At 53.3% G+C, this 17,460-nt stretch overlaps 1 protein-coding gene across 3 annotated transcripts in view; it reads right to left on the reverse strand.

The window, feature by feature from the left end:
- The window catches only part of ADAMTS12 (ADAM metallopeptidase with thrombospondin type 1 motif 12), a 147,075-nt gene extending 130,813 nt beyond the window's left edge, over positions 1 to 16,262 (reverse strand). For all 3 annotated transcript variants that reach the window (XM_084881888.1, XM_084881887.1, XM_084881889.1), the window contains exons 1-2: positions 15,842 to 16,262; positions 7,124 to 7,485 (exon numbers count right to left, since the gene is read on the reverse strand). In XM_084881888.1, the coding sequence (XP_084738014.1) occupies positions 7,124 to 7,485; positions 15,842 to 15,992 (513 nt within the window). In that variant the 5' untranslated portion in view covers positions 15,993 to 16,262. The remainder of the gene's footprint in view (positions 1 to 7,123; positions 7,486 to 15,841) is intronic.
- Positions 16,263 to 17,460: the final 1,198 nt, after the last annotated feature.

The following is a 17,460-nucleotide window of genomic DNA, read 5'->3' on the forward strand; positions in this document are numbered from 1 at the left end:
GCCTGGTAACTAAGTGTGAGCTGTTCCTCCCCAATGCCACGGGTGCTTTCCCTGCTAATCCACAGGGGGAAGTTGAGCCACACTTTATTATTTATTTAAATATGGTTTTTAATTGATTTCTAGTGGGGAAACACTGATGTACAAAAGTCACTCATTTCAAATGAACATCTGAAGTACCACAAGGAGAGAAATAAGGAAACCAGACAGCACACGCCACTGGGAGATTGCAGGTCGTGGTGTTTTAAAACGGAAGGAAGGAAGATTTTCCATGTTGGACTATTGGAAAAGGAAATGACCTTTGGAACAATCAATGAAGAAGGCAAACAGGACAACTGCCGGGTTACCTAAGAAATGGCTCTGAGGAAGTGGAAAGACTAATGAAAGCACACCTTTGCTAACGCCAATGTATTTCGTCAAGGACATAGTAGAGTGAGGCGGCCCCACCCAGAGCAGACCTGGTCTCCAGCCCCTGCCGTCTGTGGGTGCACTGCCTGTGGGTGCACTGTGTCTGTGGGTGCACTGCCTGTGGGTGCACTGTGTCTGTGGGTGCTCTGTCTGTGGGTGCACTGCCTGTGGGTGCACTGTGTCTGTGGGTGCACTGTGTCTGTGGGTGCACTGTGTCTGTGGGTGCACTGTGTCTGTGGGTGCACTGTCTGTGGGTGCACTGTGTCTGTGGGTGCACTGTGTCTGTGGGTGCACTATGTCTGTGGGTGCACTGTCTGTGGGTGCACTATGTCTGTGGGTACACTGTCTGTGGGTGCACTGCCTGTGGGTGCACTTTCAGCCACATTGACGAGAACAGCAGCACCACCCCCACTCTGTTTCTGAGCATCATTAGGCGTTCCCGAGTTTGCCAAAGGGATTTAACATACAACACAGTGTACACAGCCGGAGTCAGTGTCTCTGGGTTGGATGGGCCAATGAGTCTCAAATCTTAATGCACACACAGACCACCTGAACAGAGCAGGGTAGAACCCGAGACTCTGCATTTCTAACAAGCTCCTCAGTGATGCCCAGGCTGCCGGTCCATGGGTCTCACACTTGGCAGCAAGTACCTTGTCCCCTCAAATCAGAGAATCAAGGAGGCAAAGCATGTCATCCCGGTAAGAAAAGCAACCAGTCAGGTCACACTCAAAGATCGTCTCCAACAACCAAGTAATCAGTGTTTCACCCAGACCGGTTTGGCTCAATGGATAGAGCGTCGGCCTGTGGACTCAAGAGTCCTAGGTTCGATTCCAGTCAAAGGGCATGTATCTTGGTTGCCAGCACATACCCAATAAGGGGTATGCAGGAGGCAGCTGATGGTTTCTGACTCTCTATCCCTCTCCCTTCCTTTCTGTAAAAAAAAAAAAAAAAGATTTTTTTTTTATAAAACACACACAAAAAAACAGTGTTTCAATTACCAAAGCATAAACCCAGACCTCCTGTTTTCTCACTTCTCAAAGTCCTTATTAAAATCTGTCAGTCAATGAAGACATTTTTGAAAGGAATTAGATCTTTCTGAAAGCTGATATTTAACTCCCTGGAACTACAATTCACGCTGCATTAAAAAAACAAGAGAAATATTTAGCCATTAACAATGGAAAACCCTGGACACCAATCTTCAATGTCTGTCATGAAAACAGAAATGAGATTTACACTGAAGTGCCTGTGGCAGAGAGATACAGGCGGAGGCAGTGGCATCCCTATGCCGCATTGGGGTGGACTGTGAGCCAAGTACTTCGCCCAGTAATAGCCAGATCCCAGGCCACTGGCTCCCACACCCCAGGGCCATTCCCTCTCCAGCCCCTCCCAGTACCACGGGGGAGGTCCCTAATTCAAGATTGCCGGGAACCAATGCCAGCATGTGATAATTACAAGTGTTTTACCAAAGGTTGTGATACCGTACCCTCTGAAGAGTATTAGCTCCACCTTGCCTTAGGGTAAATCGTGTTAATGAAAGCAGGATCCTGAGTGAAGGAGGGAAGTCTTTAGCTCCCTTAGCTGAAGCTCCTCTGACCCCCAATGCCTTCCAAAATTATCTTTTGTCCTTGGACTCCTTTCTCCAGAATGCTGAGCCCTTGGTAAGGCTGGACCAGAACCCCGCACACAATCTAGCAAAAGAGAGTAACGCTGCTCCTCCAAGTAGAGGCTTCCGTTCTCTCTCTCACTTCCAACCCTCCAGGCTGGGACCTCACAGAATGAACCCGATGAACTGGACAGTAAGCAGAAGACTGAGAGAGTGACGGGGGGACCCCTGTGTTTATGAGCCTGAAACACAAAGCAGTAACAGGGAGGGGGCCTCCCCCAGCCAGAGGCCCCGCTCATCTCCTGTCTGAGTGAGCATGGGTCTTGCCCTGCAATCACAAAGGTCAGGGGTCAGGGCGCATTCCTCAGCCGGGCAGCAGCGTTCGGGGATGCACAGAGCATTTCTCTCCCTTCCCCCACCGGGTGAGGGACAGCAAACCCCACACACAGGCCTCCCTCCACTCGCGGCACGTTTGCTGGGACAGGGAGAGGGCTGGAAGCCACCGGGAACCTTTCCCACCGGCTCTGCCAGGGATCCTTCCCCAGCCACACGCCCGGCTGCAGCTGGAGCTCCCCAGCAAGAGGGCAGGCCCGGCACATTCTCTGATTGTCCAGACAGGACCCAGGAGGACTGTCCGTCCGGCCCAGAGCGGAGGGAGTCGGTGGTGGTGGGACATACACCCTCTCCAGAGGGCCATCATAAGGCACCAGTTTCGAGATGTCACTCACCTTATTGGTGGCATGTCCACAGCAAAGCACAGAGGACACTTAAATTTCAAATTTTTGGAAATTAGGACCTAATGCAATGTAAAGAGTTAGAATTACTGTAATTGCATCTCCTGGCAAAAATGGAGTGCTTGCTGGGTAAAGGCTGGAAAGCTATGCTAAAGCTTCAGCGCTCTGCCTCCTCAGAGAAGGAAGATTCAGGCTCTCTTTAGGCCCACCCCTTCCACTTGGTGACACAAATTCACACTTCCGGTTTGATGAACAGAGGGCCACCCAAGGAAACAAGGGGTGCCGTAAGCCCGGCTGCTGGCTGCGCAGTCGGCAGGGAAGGTCCCTGCAGATGGGGGTCTGCGTGCACACGTTTCTCCTCTGCACGTGCTTCTAGGACCTGAACCTGCACGTAAGCGTCTTCTCAAGAAGGCCCTCTCCCTTGTTCAGCTCAGTGAGCTGTTCCCTGGAGACCAGAAGCAGAGACCCCGTGGTTTCAGGAACTAGACACACTTGTCCTTCTTCTTGACCCACAGGCGAGGCTGGGAAAGGGAACGGGCCAGCTCTCGCTGCCGCACAATGGGGGAGGACCTGTGACCAATGCACACAGACCACCCCCCAGTGCATCTGACACTGAGGCTCAGCGGAGGGCACTTCGGAAGCAATGTCAATGTCCGGTCACTGGGCTGTGCACCTGGAACCAGCCTGTACCCCAACTCTAATTTTAAAAAGAAACTGAGTACCTCAGGCTTTGGGGAAACTACCTGGGGCTGGATTTCGGCGTTCCCGTGGGACTGTCCTCTGGGGGCCACAAAGCCAGGCCAAATCCTGCAGGCAGGCCCCCGTGGCTACTGTGGTAGCAGACATTTGTGCAAGTTGCAAGAAAGCATGCAGGGAGACAGATCCTAGAAGATGCCTCCTCAGACAGATGCAGTTTAAAAGGCACCCCATCTAGGCAGACAAACTACAAAAAGGATGCTCCACGTGGGGCCATGGGGCCTTTTCCCCCTGAGCCAGGACTTGGTTCCGACTGGCGGACACCAGCCCAGCCATGATCTGTTTGATGAGGACCACTGTGGGTGGGCATGGTGAGTTATGGCACATGAGCAGATGGACGTGACGCCAGTCAGCTTGTTCACAGAAAGGAAAGAAACCCACTCGGTGCCTTTTCCATAAACATCCATTAATTGTCCAATTATGTGTGAAAGGCTCCAAAGTAAACCCCGTGGATTGGGTCTTCTGGCAAAAGCGTTCAATAATTTGGATCTAAAAATTTTCCATCGTCTTGGCCACCAGCACATAATTCCATTAGTTAATATTCACTCCTTTGTGCTCCTATGCGTACTGTGAGTCTGAAATCTGAATCTGAAAGTGCCATGTGCTGGTTCTCACTGCCAGCTGGGAAATGTCCTGTGAGAAATGCCATGTGCATGGGATTCGTCCCTTTTCCCTCCGAGGCTCTAGAACCATCTCCTTGGGAAGGAGGGAGGACCTCTCAGTTCCAACAGGAAGCCTACACCAGTCTCATGGGCAAGACTGGGAGAAACCTACTATGTTCATGGATTGGAAGATTACACACAACAAATGTCAATCCCTACCCCCGCCCCAATTAATATCTAAGTTGAATGCAATTCCTATCAAAATCCCAGCAAGATTTTTGTAGCCAGATTATTCTAAAATTTATATGGAAAGGCAAAGGAACTAGCATTACTGACACAGTTTTGGAAGAAGAAGAGTAAAATGGGAGGCATCAGTCTGAGTTTAAGGCTAATTGTATAGCTATTGGAATGAAGATTCTATTGGTGGAGTAAAACATAAAACTCAGAAACAGCAGAAGGAATCCTAAAAAGGAAGATAGCCTTTTTTCAAAAATGGTGCTGGAGCAATTGGATACCCACAGGCCGAAAGAAAAGAAGGATGGAAGGGAGGGAGGGAAAGAAGGAGAGAGGGAGGGAATGAATCCCTACCTAAGTCTCAAACCCTATATAAAAATTAACTCAAATGGATCATAAACTTCAATATAAAAAGTAAGCCTGAGGAGGGATGGGGCAGGAGGAAATGGGTGTGGCCATAAAAGAACCACGTGAGGGATTGTGATGGAAATGATGGGCATCTTGATTGTAGAGTAATTTTGCAAGATGTTACCCTGGGGGTGGGGAGGTGGGAAAGGGTCCTGGGATCCCTTCCTTATAATTCTGGCGTCTGCATGTGAATCTACAACCACTTCAGATCGAACATTTAACTTAAAGCAAACACACACTAAGAATGATAAGGGACTTTCACTACTGAGCTCAAAACACAAAAGGAAGCCTCAGACTGCCTGGAGGGAAGGGAAAGGAGAGGTGAATGGGCGCTGAGGCTGGTATCCTGGAGAGAGTCGTGCTCCTTTCCTCAGATCAGGGGTCAGGACTGAGTTCCCAGCAGCAGCTGGAATGGAGGCTGAGTTTAGGACGGAGCCAGGAGCCGTATTTACGTAATAAAGCATGAGCGAGAAGACTGCCCCTGACTGTGAACAGAAACTACAGATCTTTTTTCCAGCCTCTGATATACAAGCCCTTGGTGAAAGGGGAGGCCCCATAAGAAGTCTAAACCCCAATCCCATGTCACACAAAAGTGTGAAGTCTTACATTTTAAACTATCCTCCAAGCACAAAAAATCTAAACTGAAATGCCAACAATAAACTAACCTAGAACAAACCCTGTAGGGCCCCTGGTAACAGCCAATCCAAAGCCACCCGCTGAGATGCTCGCAGGTCACAACTTCCACTGAGGATGACGCCGAGTCTAATTGATTAAAGAACACGGATTCTCCTCCAAAGAACTGAGACTGGAACAAAGCAGCTAACCTGTTCAAAAGAAATGAATTCTTCCCTAGCTGGTGTGGCTCAGTGGATTGGACATCATCCTGTGTTCCAAAAGTGTTGCTGGTTCAAGTCCCAGTCAGGGCACATGCTTGGGTTGTGGTGTCAGTCCCCAGTAGGAGATATACAGGAGGCAGCCAAGCGATGTTCCTTTCTCTCTCCCTCCTTCCCTTCCTCTTTCTCTAAAGAAAAAACAACAACAACCAATAAACATATTTTTTATAAGGAAATAAAATCTGTAACTTGAAGCTATAGAAGTTTTGAGGGGAAAAGGTGATGAAATGGTTGAGAGGGACAGAGGGAGGGCTGCTAAGCTGGGGACAGGGGCTAACTAGTCTAAGGGCAGCCTCTGGTGAGAGGACATTAGATGGAGGGAGATGGTCATCCACACCTTGTCACAGGTGACCTTTCTGGGTCTTCAGTTTGCAACCATCTGAGTCTGCTCCAACAGAGAATTAAAATGAGAGACAACTCCCAGAGAGCACCTAGCATTGGGCTGACCGCATCGGAAGCACACCCTGTGCCCGCCTGAGCTGCAGGAATGAGCAGATGTCACATTGCACATGACAGTGCTCCCTTCCTCAGAAAGCCTTCCAGATGCCACTCAGGGGGGAGACCTAGCACCAGCTCACCCGGCGCCTGCCATCCTGTGGGTCTCAGGGTGGGCCATCCCTCCATGAGAGGCAAAATGAATATTCTGGACACAGGATCCAGACAAGTGATCTGGAACAATGAGACACCAGCCTAACCATTACCCTCTGGACGAGGACCACTCTAGGCGGGCACGTCAGCAAATGAACTTGACGCCAGCCAGCTTGTGTCCTCACTGAAAGGAAAGAAACTCATTGGGCTTTTGGTGCCTTTTAAATTCAATGGTTTGGGGTGACAATGGTTAATGGGGTCATAGAGGTTTCAAGTGTATATTACTCTGCTACATGACCTGTACATTGCATTATGTAGCCACTACTCATAGTCAAACCATCTTCTGTCTTGGTGCCTTTTTTAGAAACATCCATTGATTCTCCAATTATGTGTGAAAGGCTCCAGAGTAATCCCAGTGGGCTGGTTCTTCTGGCAAAAATCACTCCATGATTTGAATCTAAAATTTTCCATCCTCTTGGCTACTACCACATAATTCCGTTAATTAACATTTGCTTCTTTGAGCTCCTGAATTCAGTATGAATCTGGACATGCCCACATGGTGGTTCTCCCAGCTTGCAAGGGCCATTTGCAATGGGAACAGTCCCATTGCTCTGCTCCCAAGCCTGGGGGCCATTGAGCACAGTGGTCTTAACCCTGGCTGCAGCTGAAATCACCTGGTACCCGAGGGCCCTTCCTCTCCATCGCCCAGGTCTACTGGCTTTTAAAGTTATGCACCTTCTCATTAACACACATAGAGGCCACAATCATGCACATCTTAAGTGTTCAATTCACATGTGTTGACCGTATCTGCGAACCGATCGATTGTGGGCTGTGAGTGTGCAGGTCTTGGTGCTGGGGGTCGGGGGACGGAGGAGGGAGGTGACGGAGCCAGGCACTCACCAGTCCATGGCAGGAACTCAGGGCTGCAGTCCCGATCCTGGCGCCCCGCTGCAGGACTGTGCCCCGGAGATGGCAGGGGGGGCCGGAGGAAGCCACCATCTGCACGTGGGACAGGTTCCCGTACCTCTTCTCCACGATGTAGCTTCTGGAGAGCAACTCCTGGTTGACCGTCAAGTTAAACAGCAGGTCCTGCTCCTCATGGGAGATCCTGTAGTACACCCAGTCCTCAGGGCGCTCCACGTCCCTCTTCCTCCTACCACTGGCGAAGGGAGGGTGCAAGCCATAGGACAGGAAATGCCCTTGAGCGTCCACTCGCACGGGTGCCACCACGTGGTATTCTGGCAGGGCCTTGACGAAATGCTCTGGGGGGAAAGAAGGAGACAGAATAAAACAGGGATCCCTGCTGGCTCCGTGGCAAGGCCCATGCTCTCCCTCTGGAACTTGGAGTTTAGCTTGTTGATTGCAAAACCCCACTGTTGCCTTGAAGTCTCGAGATCCTCCACCACACAAATACAGTCAGCATGAAGTTCCCTGAACAACCCACACGGGGCTCCCTCCACGATGGCGTGACCACGGAAGATGGCACCAAGGCGCAGCTCTGGCTGGCAGATGTCTCACCAGAGACAAACTAAGGCGAGCACAGACACATGAGGAATACTTTTAGGAGGAAGGCAAGATCAGTCTGACGAACGTGAGCATTTCAAGTCTAGGGCTCATTAATACAAACGGAGGTACCTCACTGTCCAGAGAGTTTACGCACCTTGGGAAGGTCCTGGTAAGTCAGGTTGAAGAACAAAATGCAAAAACACAGCAACGTCACATACACTCTGACGACCCTCACGCCTGTTACAGCGCAAGTGGTCCATAATGAGCTCACAGGATCTTGGGTGTTTCTTTTTTATTTTTTAAAGATATACTAAATGAAAGGGTAAGTGAATCTATGAGGATCCGAGGCATGGGTGCAATGAAAGCTGCCACGTTCACAATGCGATGCAGGACCACTCCCTCCTCCCACCGCAGGAGCACGTGCACCTGATTTCCTCTCACAGACCCGCCACTGCCTCCTCATCCGGATGTTGGAGAATAACCAGGAATCTATTCGGGAGTCATTATCACTATGGATTACAGACTACTTAAAGCAAACCACTAGCAGAAAGATAAACTACTACTTTGCTTGAGGTAAAAAATAGATAAAAAGAAAACAGAGAGTCAGGAAGGAAGGGGAGGGGGGAGCGGCCTCCCTCCTGGCCTCCTCTTAGCTGTTCTTGCACTTTCTTATATTACTTTGTTTATGTCATTACTAGTAGTTGGGTAAATGACATAAACAAAGTAGTTGTTCACATTCCCTATCAATATCCCATTTATTCCTGTTTATGCTTTCAATTCCCAACTCCAGTCCTCCCCCTTCTTTCTCCTGACGTCCCTGGTCGAAGTTCTCTCTGCCTCCTCTCAGCCCCCACGTCCTTCCTTTCTGTAGCTCCCAGAATAGCCTCCGTTCACAGTGCCTGTTGTTTATCCCCCGCCCCCAGCATGGAGGGAGCAGTGGACACGGTGGAGGCAGGTAAATTGGAAGAACTGGACCTGCTGAGGTGTCATGATGCAAGCAAGACCTCTTCCCCAGACCACGGCCTCCAAACACTCTGCAGAGAGGTGCACTCCACCTGGGATTAAACCTGGGACAGAGCACAGCGTTCCCACTTAGGTGCTAACAAACTGCCTCAGTTTTCAGCTGTAAAATCTCCAGACCCACTGCTCCCAACAGCAGCTGGGAACAACAGACGGCGTTGCGACACGGGCAGACCTTCCAAGCAGCGCTCCATGAAACATACGAGGCAAAACGAGTTAATACCGAGCTATTTACATTCATGGAAACTATGTGCACACAGAAACAACACTGGAACGTTTGCCAGGGCATAAGCAAACAAAAAAATACATGTGGAATCCATTAAACGGTTTCCTAGAGGAAAAGTGGAAGTGGGGAATGGGGGAAATGCACAGATAAATAAAGCAGGAAAGGCGTTTTGCACAGATTAGTGATGCTACCACGCCAAGAACTAGGGGTCAAACTGACTCAGTCCTCTGCCCCGCCCACTCCCCCGGGGATTTCTGGCTCTTTAGCATCATCAGAGCTTCCCACCCCTCCATGTTCCAGCTCCGGAGAGGAAGGGCCAGGTTGGGTGGGGCGATGTAGCGGCTCCTGTGGGTAAGTGTCCTGTGTTTCTGGTCTCTTCTGCTGCTTGTAGCACAGTCTCTGGCCCCCCAGGGTTGGAGCGGTGAGGGGAAGGGGGAGGCAGGAGAGTATCATTCAGCTGTGTTTACATCACCGTGCGGCGGTCCCCTGTCTGTGGCCAATGTCAGATGCTGACCCCTCTCTCAGGAGCGGGCCTTGTGTCCTTTAAGATACAAAATGCTAGTCTCTGAAGGCAAACTCAAAGTATTAAACATGATTTTTAAAAGTATAAATGAAAAACTAAAGCACCTGTTTCCCAAAGAATAAAAGAGCAAACCAATGTACAGCTTTTGACCAAGTGGCCTTTAGCCTAATGGGTTTTTTAAACAGCCAGCATACAGAGGCTGCACAATAATATAATGATGATTACTGTGGCCATTTAATGAGCACTTGCTATGAGCCAGGTACCGTAAGTCTCTTCTCAGTCAGTATTCACAATAACCCCTTGATACAGAGTCTTATCCCCATATCATAAAGAAACTGAATGTCGAAACCGGTTTGGCTCAGTGGATAGCGTATTGGCCTGCGGACTGAAAGGTCCCAGGTTGATTCCGGTCAAGGGCATGTACCTTGATTGTGGGCACATCCCCAGTGGGGGGTGTGCAGGAGGCAATTAGCTGGTCCATGTTTCTCTCTCATCGCTGTTTCTCTCTCTCCCTCTCCCTTCCTCTCTGTAAAAAATCAATAAAATATATTTTAGAAAAAAGAAACGGAGTCTAAGGGAAAACACAGGGCCAATATGCAACAGAAGTTGGATTAAAACCATGTACTTCCTATTTCAAAATCATGTTCTTGCCACAGTACGTCATGTACATATATGCAGCTGCACTTGGCAGAGATTATTAGAGAGGAGAGGTAATAGCGTGGCCCCCAGTGATGATCATGTAACAAGCAAAGAACTGCTTGACTTCTTTAAGCGGCCTCTATTTGCTCAGCAATAAATGGAACTAACAGTTGCCTCTACTGGGCAGAGTAATGGGAGGTAAGACTGGCTTTGCCTCTTGATGTTATTGCAAAGGAGGCAGCAAAGCCACGTCAGCCCGCAGGTCTGGATGGAAGCAGGAGGCCATGAGCGGAGTCTGGCTAATGTGGGCGGCCCAGCTACAGTTGCCTGGTGTTTGCCCTCAGCATGATAACAGTGTCTCCCTCCTCGGGTGGTGTGCTTATCCAATGTATTCACACAGCAAACAGGTTCAGAACAGTGCCTGAAAGGAGCACTCACCAGCTCTTATTGGTATTAAAGACGCTGGTTGGCTGTCATTTGTTTGTAAAGTTAGGTAGCTATACCCTGGCCAACAGAAAGCAGAGTGCAGAGGGAATGCAATAGGGTTGGAGAAATACGATGTTAGGAATAGTCACAGCTCCTAACTCTGACCATTCCTATGGTCACGCACAGCATTAAGACACTGTCTGATGCTCACAGTTAGTTCTACAGGGGAGGTATCATTAATGGTGTCCATTCTCTCCACTTTAAAAATAATAACACGGGTGATGATTTGAGCTGGTGAGCTGACCCCAGAGCCCACCCTCTGACCGAAGCCCGAGGCTCTGAGAAGGCCCACCGCTGAGCCCCAGCGGGGAGCTGAGGGGAGGCTAAGACACACCCTGAGGACATCATGGCCCACACTGAGGTTTAGGAAAATAAATTCCGAGCCCTGAACACTCTGACCTGCTGGGTTTACAATTCAGTTTGAAACCATCAGTTCTGATGCTTGATGAGAAGCTGTGAGTGAAGCCTGTTGGCACTTTTGAAAATAGAAAAGGCCAAGTGGTCCCCAGCCTCAGTGAGAAAGGAAGGGGAGAGGGGAGAATGTGCACCTGGCGGTTTTTGTAAGTTTTAGTTAAATCTGTGGTTATTCTTCATATTTAGTTCTATCTTAGAGAGCAACTGAATTTCTAAGAGTCCTTACTGGAAAGGGCAATGACATTGCTGTGAGGGAAGTTTATTTTTGTAATTCTCCTCCACAGATGGCTATCAGCTTTCCATTGCATCTTTACCCTAGAAAACCACGCATGAGGAAATGTGGAGAATTCCGTTGGTCCCTTCACAGCTGTAACATACAGAAGGGTGGATCTGCTCACCAGCCCCGTGATTAACCTGCAGAGCGTCCTTGCTCGTTATTATTAACACGCAAAATACCAAAACGGTGAGGTCTCTCCCTACACTAAGAAAATGTCTGAAATGGGAATTTTTCGAGGTGAGAAAGACAGATTTAGGAAATTTTAGAAATGAAGGGGACCATGGAGAAAGCACAGGGCTGCAGAGCAGCAGCAGGTTTATTTCCATAGACGAGGGAGCTGAAAGCTGCAACAGGTCTATTTCCACAGAATGAGGGAGCTGGGAGCAGCAAGGTCTCTATTTACAAAATAAAGGGAAGGAAGCCCCTCATACAGAAGGAGAAGAAGAAAGCCCAGAGGGATAGGAAAACAATAAGGAAGGAGCGGGAAGAACCTCACATGTCCCATGTGAGGTTGACCTTTGAGCCCAGAAGTTACTATAGTAACCAGTGGAATGAAATAGTGACCAATCAGAGGGGCTATCAAGGCACTAGGATCTGCAGCCTTTATAAGCCACAGGGAAAAGGAACTCAGTGGGACCCTTTCCTTTCCCCACGGGGGAGTCTGTATTTGCCCTATCTAGTAAAGAGGAAATATGCTAATTGACCCCCACTCCATCGCAAAGATGTCAGCACCCACAGCCAACAAGGAGGGATTATGCTAATTAACTGTCACACCCTCAAAGATGGTGGTGCCCACAGCCACAAGATGGTGGTACCCAGTCTCCTCATCCCTGCCAGAGGTACACAGCAAGGCCGGGCCTGCCTGCAGAGCCTCCCAGTCCTCTCAGCCCCCTAACCGCCCAGGGCCACCCAAGGCTCAGGTAACCAGGGCTGGTGGAGGCTTGCACTGCCAGCAGTGGCAGCAGCAGAGGTGTGATGGGGCATCGCCTTCCTCTGATGGCCAGGCGCCACCTGCCCCTGAGGGCTCCCGGACTGTGAGAAGGGACAGGCTGGGCTGAGGCCCCCTTCAGTGCATGAGTTTTCATTCACCGGGCCTCTAGTTCTTTAATAGATTTCCACCTTTGCTAGACCACCTTCTGTCCATGGATTCATTCTTAGACTCCAGCGGAGAAAGAATCCGGGACATCCTGCCCAGTCCAAAAATTCTGCTTCAATGTCCAAAATCACTTTCCCCATGCAGAATTTATTTTTTGCAAATGTTATGAGTGCATGATCTTAACATTTGTGTCAAAACATGGCAATGCTCCCAGCATTCCCACACATGTGTGTGCAGCCCAGAGCATGTCTCTATCATGGGGTCAAGTGCCTGCCCTGATGACTTCATGGAGCTCAGGAAAAAAAGAGGCCACAGAAGTGGCTCGGGACTTGTAATCAGTCCAGGGAACAGCAGACCCATGGGGGCGGCATTGAGCAAGGGGAGTATTTCCGGTCGTTCTGGTCCTTGGTGGGGCCCCATGGCCGTCACTGCACAGCTGAGCCATGAGGAAAGTCTACTAAGCAGTTTGCCCATCTGCCTGGTTCTAGCCCAGGGAAGGGCTGGACTGGTCTCTGTACTCCTTCCTCCGTCTAAAATCCTGCCTCGGCCCGGCCCTTCGCCCAGAAAGAACCTTACCAGCTGCCCAGGGTCTGAGTGAGTGCCCAGCTGTGGGACTCTTCACCCGTTCGGTGAAACAGCAATGGGCAGGTATTCCATGGATACTGGATACATATTGACTAACGGACCGCCCACCTAGACTGCCCATTCCTCACCTGTAAAAACGAGAAGGATGGGAAAGTGATATCTAAAGTAATGTGCAGCCAAAACCAGTTTGGCTCAGTGGGTAAAGCATCGGCCTGCGGACTGAAGGGTCCCAGGTTCGTTTCCCGTCAAGGGCATGTACCTTGGTTGCGGGCATATCCCCAGTGGGAGGTGTGCAGAAGGCAGCTGATCGATGATTCTCTCTCATCGATGTTTCTAACTCTCTCTCCCTCTCCCTTCCTCTCTGTAAAAAATCAATAAAATATATTTTTAAAAATAATAATAAAGTAATGTGCAAGTTTCAATGTTCAGAATGTGGGTGCAATTCGACATTGTCCTCAGAGCTCCGGTGGGGGTCAGGGGAGACAGGCTAATGGTGAAGCAGGAGGCAGCTCACCGGGGAGCAACCCCAGGCCATCCTACTCGCAGGAAGCGCAGCATGTCCAAACGGAGCTCCGCTCAGAAACATCTCCTCCGAGTAAAATGAGGGTTAAGGACAACTATGTAGGGGAAGAGGCTTTAAAATCCGAAATTATTTTTAACACCTAAAATACGCACACATCGCTAATAAGCTCAGAGCACTTTACACCTGCTCCCGTGTCACACACTCTCCGTGCAAACCTCAGGGTGCCAGGGAGGAGCCTCTCCCATGGTGCAGGGGAGAGAAGCTTGGGAGAGAAGCAAGGCCCTGGGCCCATACCCAGTGGCCCGCCCTGGAAGGCGATGCCAGCGGGCAGTGCAGAAAGCCAGCCGGGAGAATGTGTGTCTCAGAACCCAGCCATCTCCCAACTCCAAAAACCCCAGGCTTTGTTTGTGCTGCCACTGAGGAGAGTCCTCACAAAGGCGCTGCTTTGCAAAGAACAACAAACGCTGCTCTTTCAAACCGGGCTGGGCGATGGTATCGGACCGTTTACACAGGCGGTGCTGGCGGCCTGACATCTGAGCCGGCGCTGCGGGCCCAGCGGCCAAGGAGAGCATGGGGGCTGCCCTGCGGCTCCCAAACCCGGCCCAACCCCGGCCCGCAGCAGGGGAGCTCCCCGGCAGCTTCGGACTCTGCCACGTGGGCAGAACCTGCGCAGAAGCCCTCAGGAGGGGGCTGGGATGGGTGCCCCCAGGCGATCTTGGGACCAGAGGGGCTCAGGAAGCTGTGGAATCTCCCAGGTCTTGAGCACAGTGAGCTGGCCAGGGCTTCGGGGATGCTAGCCCAGAGCTCTGTGCTGTGCCCGCCTGTGTGTGCTGTGCCCGCCTGTGTGCGCTGTGCCTGCATGTGTGTGCTGTGCCTGCATGTGTGTGCTGTGCCCACCTGTGTGCGCTGTGCCCGCCTGTGTGCGCTGTGCCTGCATGTGTGTGCTGTGCCTGCATATGCACACTGTCCCTGCATATGCACACTGTCCCTGCATATGCACACTGTCCCTGCATGCGTGTGCTGTGCCTACCTGTGTGTGCTCTGCCCGCATGTGTGCGCTGTCCCTGCCTGTATGTGCTGTGCCCACATGTTCCTGTAGTCCCCATATGTGTGTGCTGTGTCCGCCTGTGTGCGCTGTGCCTAGCACGGCAGTTGGGCAATGCTGCTGGACGGTAGGAGGCTAGCCCCGAGTCAGGCTCCCTGGGTTCAGACCTCCCTCCACCACTCACTAGGCCAGTGGTCGGCAAACTCATGAGTCCACAGAGCCAAATATCAACAGCACAACGTTGACATTTCTTCTGAGAGCCAAATTTTTTAAACTTAAACTTCTTCTAACGCCACTACTTCAACATAGACTCGCCCAGGCCGTGGTATTGTGTGGAAGAGCCACACTCAGGGGGCCAAAGAGCCGCATGTGGCTCGTGAGCCACAGTTTGCTGACCACGGAGCTAGGCCCACAAGCTCTCCACGCTTCAGGTGCCTGTGAAATGGAGCCAGTGCCCATGGTCCCTGCACCAGGGGGCGGGGTGGGCAGGCAGGGGGCTGACCCCGGGTGCCCTAGCCAGGCTGGTGCCCAGAACCCTGTACTCGGTTCTCCCAGCACCCTCTGCTCTGTTCTCCCAGCCACCAGGAACTCCCCACCAGACAGGAGGGCGTCCCCGCCCCGCAGGTCCAAGGCGCCAACAGAGGCAACAGGACCAGCCTTCCAGGGTGTGAGGTCACAGAGGCCAAAAGGAATGAATGATGGTAACAACCAGGGATGGTCTGTCCCAGCTGCTTGGGGGACTCCCCAGAGGCGCAGCCGCTGGGACCCTGTGACCTGTGACGGGGAAGGCCAGAAAGGTGGGCCCTGGAGCGCCAGGTTTCCCAGGAGGACTGTTATTTTTAGCACAGCCCCAGTCTTTCCAGGAAACCAAAACACAGCGCCTCCGCAGCGGGGGGCGGGATCGCACTGCTGCCTGCTCCGGAGTGTAAAGCGATGCCTGCCTGGCCGGCTGCAACTTTTATAAAAAGTCACTCTCCACGCTCAGAGTCTGCAAACCGGGGCGCCGGAGGGGACACAAAGGAGAGGGGTGCAGGGCTGCCCGTCACCCCGGAGGCGTGGCCGCGGCAGCACCGCGCAGAGGCGGGGACCCTCGCCTTTGGGGAGCAGGAAGGATCCTCCCCGAAACGCTGCCGCCCCCAGAGCCCCGTCCCTGCCTCCAGCTCGGGTTTCCTTACAGCTCAGCGGAGTTCGGCGCGTGGGGGAAGGAAAGGGGTCACCCACCCCGCACCCATGCCGCGATCCCCGCCCCAGGTCCCCCGGAGAGAGGAGAGCACCCACCTTGCCTGCGGTCGCGGAAGCGCACCTGGCCGGGCACCTGGCCGGGCACCTGGCCGGGCGGAGCGCGCGCCCCGCACCCCGGGCCCCCGAGGCTCAGGAGCTGGGCCAGCACCCAGAGGGGCGCCAGCCGGCTCCGCGGGGCGCAGGGCATGGTGCAGCTTCAGGGGCACCGAGCCGCCAGGGCCGAGCGCTCAGCCGGAGGAGCGGCTCCCGGGGCCCCGCGGGGAGGCGCCGGCGCGCATGGCCCGGGGTGGGGGCGAGCCGGCGGCTGCCCGGCCTCCCTCCGCCTTCCCCGCAGACAGGGGTGCTACCGGCCCTCCGCCTCCAGGGAGTGCGGGCGGCTGGCAGCGTCCGCGCGGCGCGGGCTGCAGTGGCCGGGGGAGGGCGCAGCCCACCGGTCCCCACCCCGTCCCCTCCCCTCTCCTCCCGTCCCGCCCGCCGGGCTCTGCGCATCTTCCTGCGGGACTCCCCCCGCCCCCGCCCGCCCCGCCCCGAGCCCGCGGCCGGCCAAATAGGGGAGCCCCGGGAGCCACCCTGGGCGGGACTCCGGAGGCCCCGGCCCCGGCCCCAGCCCCGGCCAGCCCGCCCGGCCCAGCGCAGGCGGGAGACCGGAGCGCAGAGGCCGCCCGCGCCCCCCGCCCCTCCCGCCCCCGGCTCAGTGCTGCCCCCTGCCCGGCTCCCTCCTCCACATCCCCAACTTCTCCGGACACCCTCCCTCCGCCCACCCTCCTCAGCTGGGCGAGCTGGGGCTCCCGTGTGAAAAGGGGTAACTTTTCCCGCTGCCCAGTCCCACAGAGGGGGGCGGTCTGGCTTGGCCTTGGACCAGTCCCTTCCTGCTGCAGAGGGTGAGGGGACCCAGTGGTAGGAGCTGCAGGTCTCTCTGGGCGTCCTGCCTCTGTTACCCACCCTTTTGCCCCCTCCAGCCTCCCAATGCACCCCAGGGGAGCGGAGGGAGAGGAGGAGAGAGGGGAGGAGAAGAGGAAGGGGCGGGGTAGGAGGAGTGAGGGGGGGGGGGTAGCCCCAGGAGGTGTCCTCTCTCAGGGCACCCCATCAGGCTGCCCAGAGAAGGGTGGCCTTTCAGAGGTGACACTTCATATCGCTGAGAGAATGCCACACACCAGGGAGCTTGCCGGGCTTCCTGAGAACTCGCTGCCATAATCCAGCCAGGATTTTGCACCTCTGGACTCAACAGGCCCCTCACTCTGTTCCGGAGAATCTGGCCCTGTGTTGTTCTCCATGGCTCCCCGCCAGCCACATGCATCCAGCGAGAGGCTGGGGATGAGCTCATCCAACCAGAAAGGGACTGGTGACCTTGATTTAAGGAGGGGGAGGGAGGGAGGGCAGGGGGAGGCAGCCAGCTCAAAGCAGTGACCCAGGCGGGGTGTTGCTCACAGGCCTGGGAGGAGAGGCTGCAGAACTTCAGTCGGGAGACATGCGCAGCCCGCACTTCCAGGGTGTGCTAGTTCCCATGGTGGCCACCACAGAGCCCCGTACACCTGGCAGCTTCGACACCACAAACGTATGGCCCCACAGTTCCGGAGGTCAGACACCTGAGACAGGGTTTGCTGGGCTAACATCCGGGAGACGCTGGGGAGAATCCCTGTTCTCGCCTGTTCCAT

This window comes from Pipistrellus hanaki (assembly GCF_964339955.1).
Source record: "Pipistrellus hanaki genome assembly, chromosome: 4".
NCBI lineage: Eukaryota > Metazoa > Chordata > Mammalia > Chiroptera > Vespertilionidae > Pipistrellus > Pipistrellus hanaki.